Source organism: Salvia miltiorrhiza, chromosome 2 (assembly GCF_028751815.1).
Source record: "Salvia miltiorrhiza cultivar Shanhuang (shh) chromosome 2, IMPLAD_Smil_shh, whole genome shotgun sequence".
In the NCBI taxonomy this organism is placed as follows: Eukaryota; Viridiplantae; Streptophyta; class Magnoliopsida; order Lamiales; family Lamiaceae; genus Salvia; species Salvia miltiorrhiza.
Genome location: NC_080388.1, coordinates 41,952,910 through 41,963,621, shown reverse-complemented (window position 1 = coordinate 41,963,621; position 10,712 = coordinate 41,952,910). Strand labels below are relative to the sequence as shown.

General features: G+C 33.9%; 1 protein-coding gene across 1 annotated transcript; it reads left to right on the top strand.

The window, feature by feature from the left end:
* The first annotated feature begins 4,245 nt into the window (after positions 1-4,245).
* Positions 4,246-8,248, top strand: LOC131008484 (pollen receptor-like kinase 2). The gene is made up of 2 exons (XM_057935358.1): positions 4,246-4,261; positions 7,725-8,248. The coding sequence occupies exons 1-2, from the start codon at positions 4,246-4,248 to the stop codon at positions 8,246-8,248; spliced, it is 540 nt and encodes a 179-aa protein (XP_057791341.1).
* The last annotated feature ends 2,464 nt before the right edge of the window (positions 8,249-10,712 follow it).

Here is a 10,712-nt window from a genome sequence, read left to right as displayed (position 1 = left end):
TCGTAGGCCTCGCTAATTTGCTTGAATTTGGCTTCCGCTTCCTTAGTGTTGACTGCGTTCTTGTGCGGGTGCCATTTCATCGCCAATCTCTTGTACGATTTCTTCAAATCCTCCTCCGTCGCGCTTCTCGACACTCTCAGTATGTTGTAGTAATCGACGCCCATTTCCAACTAAACAAAGATTCCACCTTTTTTTCCACTAAAACCTCAATTTTTTTTTTGCAAAAATTGGCAATGCGCGAGCAGCAAGAGTGAAATTCAGGTGAAATTCCGAGATGGGTCGGCGATGTTTTGGGGTTTTTCCGTTGAGGAATCAGATTGAGGGAAGAGGCAGGTGAGGTGAGTGTTAATATTTTCAAGGTGGTTGGTTAAAATGACAGGCATTTTGGAGATTCTAATATTACAGTTAGGAAAGGTGAGGGCGAGAAGAGAAGCGTGTGGCTGAGGCAGCACCCGTCGTTCGCTGGCGGCGTGGAGAACATAATATTGATGGTGACAGGGTCGCAGGCGGCGCCGTGCAAGAACCCCATCGACGACCACCTGTTGCTGAAACTATTCAAGAAAAAGGTGGACTACGGGCGGCGGCACGACATCGACGTGTTCTACAACAATGCGCTGCTCCAGTCGCGGATGTTCTCGTTCTAGGCGAAGACGCCGACGGTGAAGGCGGCGATGCTGGCCCTCCCAGATGCGGAGTGGATCTGGTGGGCCCCACATTTTAATTATAAAAAAATGTTGACTAACGGAGGAAAACGATGTCTGGTCAAAATGGTTTAATTGAGCGATTTTTAAGACTTCGGGGGCCTATTTGATCCAACTTCGACTATGGGGAGCTATACGCTATAGAGGCTACTACTACAAGAATGGATATGCACCTTTTCTCATTAATAAAATCTAACATTTTCTCATTTACCGACGAGCGTTTCAATGACGGGTGAAATCCGTCGGTAATCCGTCGGTATCTCCATTTATCGACGGAATTTTGATGCTTACCGACGGAATATTCCGTCGGTGTTCGGCCAAATTCTGGTTGTGAATTCTACAACAACAACAACAACAACAACAACAATAATAATAATAACAACAACAACAACAACAACAACAATAATAATAATAATAATAACAACAACAACAACAACAACAACAACAACAACAATAATAATAATAATAATAATAATAATAATTAGTTTAGGGGAGATTAATTACATAAGTAATGGTGGAATAAAGTGGGCCCAATAGGTAAAAGTATAGTAATTTTAAAAGTAAGGGAGGGTATAATTGTCCAAAAAGCAGAGTAGGAATTTATTTCATGGACAAATATTTAAGGACAAATAGGAGTTTATTTCGTGGACGTAGGGAGTATATATATATATATATATATATATATATATATATATATATATATATGGGGCGGTTATTCAATAAACCACCCTTATTTTAAGAATTACGAACCAACAAAAATGCATGAATTTTATGTATAACACGCATGAATAAACTGTATAAAGGCATGAATTGCGAAAAATAATTTTTTGCTACCTTTGGGATTCGAACTCAGGACCATAAATTTATCCAACAATGTGATGAATCAACCGTAGATTTTGATGATCTAAGGGCTGAAAATGGTTCCTAATTTATATTTTAAGAAGCGTTCTTATTTTAGCATTCCCCTATATATTGTTTTCCCTCCGTCCCATTTCAATTGACACTTTTGAGTTGGGCACGGAGATTAAGAATAAAGGGTTAAGAGTGTAAAGTAGGTAGAGTCCACTTATTTTATGTGAGTAGAGAAAGTAGGGACCACATACTATTTTAAGAAAGTGACAATTGAAGTGGGACAAATAAAAAAGGCAAGTGTGCCAATTGAAGTGAGACGGGGGGAGTACAATACTAGCAAAAACGCTTCTAACAATCGAAATTAACGACCGAAAATTTCGGTCGTTAATTTAGCGGCACTAACAACCGATTTACAATCTTTACACGATCGATTTTTTGTGACTTTTTTTAATTTTTTAACGACCGAAATTTCAGTCGTTAACTATTTTCTTATTATTTTATTTTTTTAACGACCGAAAATTTGGTCGTTAATATTTTTTTAATAATCGAAAATTCGATCGTTAATATTTTTTATATTTTTTAATTTAAAAAAATTAACGATCAAATTTTCGGTTGTTAATATTTTTTTTTAACGATCGAAAATTCGGTTGTTGATAATTTTAAATATTATATATATATATATATATATATATATATTTCTAACGACCAAAAATTCGGTTGTTATTATCAATTTTTTTAATATTTCTTAAAATCAGCCGTTAATGTGGTCATTAATATTACTTTTTTAAAATATTTTTACAATCGGTCGTTATTTCAATCGTTAATATAATTATTTTTTTATTAATTTTTAATTTATTTTTTATTTTATTCTTATTTTGAAATTATTGAGAATATTTTAATATTGATTGTTATTTTTCAACAATAATATTTTCTTTTTTTTAAATAATGATAATATTAATTTTTTTAATATTTTAAATTTGATCGTATATTTATCGTCACTCTTTCGCCGGCACCATAAGTTTTAGATATCATCTCGACATATTCTAAGGTTATGAATGAATGATGTTGTATGTTAAAATAGAGTTTAAATGAATTAATAAATTTTAATTATATATGGTGACTACTCGAAAAAAACTTCAAGGTTAATCGTGCTCAACTAAATAATTAGATCGTTAAATTTAACAACCGAAGAAAACGGTCCCTGGTCCCTGCAATGACGATCCAAGCGACGACCACCGAAAATGGTCGTTAATTCGATTGTTAGCACGGTTAACGACCGCTTTCGGGGGAACAACGACAAAAATTTCGGCTGTTAAGGCCGCAATTTCTTGTGGTATTATCTTTTTAGGTTTATTGCTACATGAATTTTAAAAAAAAAAATGTCTAATTGCATTCATTGTGATGCTACCAAAATTTGAATATGAAGTCAGAATTTTAAAATATATAAGGATGATATTTTTTTAATTTTCAAAAATATGTATTGATTGATTCTCATGCATTATGAATATATTCATATATAATACTAATACCACTAATACCGATTAAGTTGCAACTGTTTATCTCATGCTATTCTTTGATATTTGATCATAATTTTAAAAGTAATTCTGAAAATCGTTGGAGAGAACATGTATGTTATCGCACATCCTTCATACTAATTTGATCGAAATTTATTTGTTTTAATTAGTTATATTTCTATAAAGATCATGTTTTTTTTTTTTTTTCATCTAACATATAATTTTAAATTTTTTAATTAATAATCCATCGGTAAATATTATTAATTTTTTTTGTTATTTTTTAAATATTTTTATTATTTTTAATTAATATTCTAATTTATTCTTATTTTTAAGTTATTGAGAATATTTTAAATTTATTGCTATTTTCAACAATAATATATATATATTTTAACTAACTATAATATTAATATTTTTTATTATTTTAAATTCGATCGTATATTTACCGTCATTTTTTCGTCGGCACCACAAGTCTTAGATATGACTTTAGCATATTCTAAGGTCATGAATAAATGATATTGTATATTAAAATAGAGTTTAAATGAATTAATAGGTGATAGTTATATCAATAATACGCGTGTTCTGTACTGGTGACCACTCGAAAAGAACTTCAAGGTTAAGCGTGCTTGAATTAGAGCACAACTAAGATGGATGACCCACTGGGAAGTTCGTCTTAACGTATGCAATTAAGTTCAAAATACTTGTGGAGAATAAAGCTAGATCGATATAAAAAAAATTATTATTATTATTTTTATTATTTTTCGAAAAAAAATAGCGACGGAATTCATTTCCGTCGCTTATACCGATGTAATTTTTCGTCGCTATTTCCATCGCTGATTTCAGACGACGCCTGCGTCGTCGTGTGCTTACCTACGGACGATCCGTCGGTAATTAGCGACGAAAATGAATTTCGTCGCTATTTTTTTTACCGACCACTTTTACAGCGACACACGACGGCCGTCGTTGATCCGTCGGTAAACGAAATTAGCGACGAATTTTTGGCGATTAGCGACGGAAAATTCCGTCGCTAATCGTCCAGTTTCTTGTAGTGAATAATGTCGCCAATCACAACTTTACAAATAAATCAAAGATCATTCACAATTACATTGAAGGTTTTGCGAATAGGACATGATGTAAATTGTGGGGTTAATTTAAGCACCAAGATCAAGAAATTGATAATGATGGACAACGAGGTAGGTAAGTAACAATTTTAGTTCAAATTTATGAACTTTCTTTTATTTCATTATCATATAATATTATTTACAAATATAACATATTAAATACAAACATGTTCATTTTTTTTTAATTTATTTGTTTATTACATCATTTGAAAGGTGTCCAAATTGGAGTTACGATATACAATAATGATATAAGTAATTTTGCAAAAAAGTTTAAAGCCAACAAAACGTATTTAATCTCTAATGGAGAGCTTAACAACGTTAATACAAGGTATACAAGCATCCATACTGAAAAAAAATAAAATAACAAATAAATAAAGCTAATACTTAATTAACGGGTACTCTAATGTAAAAGAGGAGTCCAAACTCAATTTTCAGGATGCTTCTTTTACACAGTACCTATTGAGTATTAACTCTTTTTTAGTACATAAAGGTTTCTAACCTCTCCATTAGAAATTAAATATGTTTTGTTGGCTTTAAGCTTTTTTGCAAAATTACTTATATCATTATTGAATATTGTAACTCCAATTTGGACCCCCTTCAAATATTGTGATAAATATCTAAATTTAAAAAAATGAACATGTTTGTTACTTACTCGCTGTCCACCATTATCAATTGCTTGATATTGGTGCTTAAATTAAACTCATAATTTACTTCAGGTCCTATTCGCAAAACCTTCTATGTAATATTGTGAATGATCTTTGATTTATTTATAAAGTTTGAATTGATGACATTGTTGAATACTCCCTCCGTCCACCAAAGATATGTCATTTTACTTTCGGCACGAGTTTTAATAAAATGTGAGTGAAGTTGGTAGTGGAGTAAGGGTTCCACTTTAAATGTTAGTGGAATAGTGTGAACCCTACTACTAAAAATAGATATGGCATATTTTTTGTGGACGGACGAAAAAGGAAATTGCGGCATATCTTTGATGGACGGAGGGAGTATTATATATTCTACAATAAAAATTTAAAATTATATGTTACATGCAAAGAAAAAAAATACGATCTTATAGAAATATAACTAATAAATCTATATCTATATTATATATAAAAGCACAGTTTATGATCGTTTATTTCCCGGCAAATTTCTTAAAAACCGTCTACAAAATGAAATGCACGTTTTTTTGAATTTACAAAAAAAATTGCTACAATCTAGAATTATAATTATTTCACGTTCTTCCATTTTAGTTCACCACTTATCCTGTTATGCACACACCAAATTTATATTTTCACATAAAATTTAATTATGAAAAATTTATGTCAATTAATTACAACAACAATAATTATTGTCCATATGTTTATTCGGTGTGCTTGCCATTCATCCACCGGCCGACACATCCAGAAATGAGATTTTTCTTAATATCTTTTATATACAAATTTTAAGAAAAATAGTAACAATTCATAAATATTTTTAAATATATGTGACTAAAGTATTTGTAAATCTGCATGTTTGATAAAGATATAGATTTGATATAATTCTAAATACGAATTACAAATCTACATAATTTATATAATATATAATCTAAATCTATATAATATATGAAAACATAATTGCAATTTGTTATATTTTTTCACTTATTTCTTTTCTCCAATGAATTTCTGTTTATTATCTTCTGTTTTTTTCTATTTGATTCTTTTTAAAAATTGTCTAACTTGATGCATAAAAAAGATATATTCAATATTGATTGTTGAATTAAAGTTTATGACATCATCTTTAATTTGGTATATAAATCATAACAAAAAAGAAAATTTCAATTAATTCAATATCATTAAATTTGATTTATTAAGAAATATGCAGTATGCATCTTATGTTTAAATTCGTAACAAGAACTTTAATATGGTATAAAACTCACCAAAAATGAATTTAAAACGAATAGTTTATTTAAATTATAAAATATTTTACTCCCTCCGTCCATGAAATAACTTCATATGAGGGAGTGACACGTGTTTTAAGAAAAAGATTGTTATGTGTATTAAGAGTGGAGAAAAAGTTGTTGAGTGTATTGAGAGTGATGAAAAAGTGTTATAATTACTACTGGAGGTTGTGAAAAAGTGAAAGTAAGAGTAATTATGAGTGGTGGGATATAGTCCATAAATAGGCAGGAAGTTTTTGTGTGGATGTCCCAAAAAGGAAAGATAGGAAGTTCTTTCATGGACGGAGGGAGTATTTTATTTCTCTTTGTTAGAATTTTACAACTTTCTTATTTATGTCTTTGTATGAAAATATTTATTTATTTATTATTATGTGGAGTACTTTATAATGATAATGTGTATATTAATTTTCATGATCCCATAATTTAAATTATTCAATAATTATAATTATTGTTACACTTTATAGATAGTTGAAAATTACGTTTTTAAATTCAATTTTTTATTAAATAATAGATATTTTATTTTTAAAACATATATTGTACTTATTTATACTTTAATTATTTTTATTATATTTATTTATTATTTAAAATGTCAATTAATTTTAATTTCGTCGTGCATCGCACGAATGGGTGTACTAGATGCAAAGAAAAAAAATACGATCTTATAGAAATATAACTAATAAATAAATAAATAAATTTAGATCAAATATGAAGGATGTGCAATACTATACCTATTTTCTCCAACAATTTTGAAAAAAACTTTTAAAATTACTATCAAATATCAAGGAATAGAATGGGATAAATGGTCACGTACAATTGAGTTGATCCGCACCCAAAGTAGTATTATTTACATGGTTTGGATCAGGAAGCAGGTTCAGATCAGAGTGCGAATCAAATTTTGAGTATAGGTGCAACTCGATTAATTGTACGGTATAATCGGGGTACACCCGGTTGTACCCAACATCACCTCATAAGACAATGTACAAACGACAACAACCGCTATTGTGTTCAATCAGAAGTCGCACAAGAAATTACATCTATCAATGCAAAAGCTGACACTACAAGAAAAATGCTAATAGACAACATGCGAAGCGTGTCATCTATTTGAAAATCGCATGTCATATATGTAGGTGTAGTCTATTGAGGGCGCTAATAGACAACATGCGCATGCGCGTCGTCTATTAGCTAATAGACGACACGCGCATGCTCGTTGTCTATTATCTAATAGACGACATGCTTGCATCTGTCGTCTATTAGCTAATAGACGACACGCATGCGTCTGTTGTCTATTAGCTAATAGACGATGCGCATGTGTCCGTCGTCTATTCGTTGAATTTTTCAATTTTTTATTTTAGTTTTGCAATTATATTTAAATTTTGGTTTTTTCAAATAAATATTTCATTAAATCTGAAAAAATATAATAAAAAATTTAAAATATATACATGAATAATTAAAAATTCAATGTTTCCAATAATAGATTGGCTGGCCAAATCCCTCAAAGCCTCAGCCATTTAGATGCTTCCTCGTTCTATGGTGAAATTTCCTTCCTCTTAATACTAGCTATAGATAACAATAATAAAATATTTTCTAATTTTTGGGCAATCTGCAGGCAACGAAGCCCTATGCGGAGCGTCGCTTGATCAGGCATGCCCCTCCAACGGCAACGATAACGGCGTCAGCCACCACCGGCGGTTTCCGGAGACAACGATCGCGGTAGTGGCGATCCTGCTGGGGGCAACACTGATAGCCTTTATAGGAGTGTGCATCTTCTTCGTCTGCCACAAGAAAAGGTCCCAACAAGGCGGGGCAGGGGCTGCCTCTGCCTCCGCCGCCGCCACCCCCGCCGCAACGGCAGATGTGAATGAAATGGAAAGAGGCGCGGGTGCGGCAGCAGCAGGCGGGTCGGAGAGCGGGAAGCCAAGCGTGAGGCTGCTGACATTCCTGAAAGAAGATTCAGAGAAATTCGACATGCAAGAGCTGCTGAAGGCGTCGGGGCCTTGCAGGTGGAGGTATTCGATGCCTCATGCAACTCCGAGGGCGATGCCGGACCTCATCTCCCAGTTCAACGGCGTCCGGCCGCCTCCCTTGTTTCCTGATCAACAACCACCAAGAATTTGCTATCACCAATACTGATGGCAATGGGCCGGATCTGGACCGGGTCTGGCCAATACCAGATCCAAATCTGTTTTCATATACCAGATCCAAATCCGCGGATCTGAAAATTTTGGATCCAGATCCACGGATCCGCGGGTCCAGATCCATGGATCTAGTGTTTTCAAATTAAATTCAAAAATAAATTCACAAAATCAACAACATTTAATAAAATTCACAAATTCAAAAGCAAAGATGTAAAATATATAAGTATACAGGACAGCAGACAGCCAACACAATAAAATTTATGGCTGGGAGGGAGAAAATATGTCGTCAATATTAATATAGGGAGGAAAATACATGAAATACAACATTTGGCTTAGTCTAGGCTACTAAACAAGAATATAGCAATATTTCAACATACAGTAAAGCTTTACTACAATTGCAACAACTCATTTCAATACAAGAGATATCCAGTTAAACCTATCCCACAAGAATCAACTCCAAGTGCATCAAAATCAGGGGCAGAAACGATTCTTTCAGATCGGTTTCCAACGCAACGCTCGGTATATCCAGTTTCGAATATTATGTAAAGTTATTGATGAGCAATTTTGTTTCTCCAGCATGCACAAAACACAAAAGCTAATAGCAAGCTCAAACAAACAGCAATGCTCAAATCAGAATATAATTTTCGAATATAAACATGCTCAAAATCAAAATCTAACCTTTGATTCAGAGCATCATGTGGTAGACAAGCTCATGGCTGAACGACGGCGGCGGTGGAGTGCGGCGAGCCGGACTGGAGTGACAGAGGCGGCGACGGCGGTGGAGTGCGGCGAGCCGAACTGGAACGACGGCGGCTGGAGTTGCACGAACTGGAGTGTGCTGCACTGCCGCTGCTGCTGGCGGGCGAGCGAACGCGGCGTGACTCCAGCGGTGGGCGATGGAGGGAGAGAAGCAGGGAGCGAGGCAGGGAGGGCGAGCGAAGCAGGGATCGAGCGGCGAGCGTGACTCCAGCGACGGGCGGGCGAGCGAATCGGAGAAGACGACCGGCGATGGAGGTGAGGCACGCCGACTAAGGGAGATGGGAGATGGGAGTGAGTCTAGGGATGGCAGAGATGGAGGTGCGGCGCGGGGAGTGAGAAGACCGAGAGGGAGAGAAGAGATGAATTAGAAATTAGGTTTTCAAAGTTAATTCTAATTTTTTTTAATATATCTAATATTATTAATAAAATAAATATAAAAAATAAATAATATATTTTTAATTAAATCGGATCCACGGGTCGGATCTGGGTCAGATCCGGATCTCAAATGTCAAGATCCAGATCCAGATCCGTTTTAGAAAATGAGATCCAGATCCGCGGATCCAAAATATTGAGATCCAGATCCGTCAAATTGGATCTGGATCCACGGATCTGGATCGGGTCCAGGATCCACTGCCATCCCTAATCACCCATCAAACAATTCTAGAACACAATACAACTGCACTAAAACACACATCACCATCTCAATCAAATAATTTAAGTAAACCCAAGTTAGGGATTAGTGAACGCCAATTGGAGACTGATGAACCATAATTGGATAACACAACTTTTTGCCCAAATTATGACATCAATGAAATTCAAGAATCCTCATTTTCTTGAATCAGAAGAGCAAACAAATAACTATCACAATGCATCTAAGAATAATTGCAAAAATGGAAACTAACCATGTAAGAGTGCAGAGATGCTTCCCATTGGCATATAATCATAGACAAGAAGCTTCTCCTCCTACTATAGTGGTAAGCTCTAAGAGGCACCAAATTGTGATGATCCATATAGCTCTAACACTCTCAATCTTGTCCTTGAATTCCTTCTCCGAAATGGTTACATCTCAATCATATACAAGAACAGTAGTAAGTTACAGCAAAAATATTTCATATATACTCAAAAAGATGATAAATATTAGATGACGGTTTTAGTGCGTCTGTTGTCTTTTTCTCTGTTATAGATGACGCGCAAGATACAAAATGTCGTCTATTAACATATAGACGACAATTTTTTGGTGCATGTTGTCTATCTGATGTTGTCTATGGTCTTAATTCTTGTAGTGTGAACTAATGCAGCCATATAAAAAATAAAACAGATTCTTGATTTGCAAAATAAAAAATTCAGAATATTAACATACGTATCATAATTTTACATACTCCCTCCGTCCGCCAAGATTATGTCACAATTACTATATCGGGCGTCCGCCAAGATTATGTCACTTTCCTTTTATGGCAATGGTCCCACCATCCTTTTTAATATTTTATCCTTACTAACACTCTTTATTTACAAAAAAACCACTCAAAATTCAATCTCAACCACTCATTTCATAAAGTGGTGGGACCCTTTCTCCACTACATCAAAATCATCACCAATTTTATTAAATATCGTGCCCAAGCAAAATGCCATAATCTTGGCGGACGAAGGGAGTATTACTAAATAGTTCAAAAAAAGGTACAAAAAGAAGGCAAAACCCATGA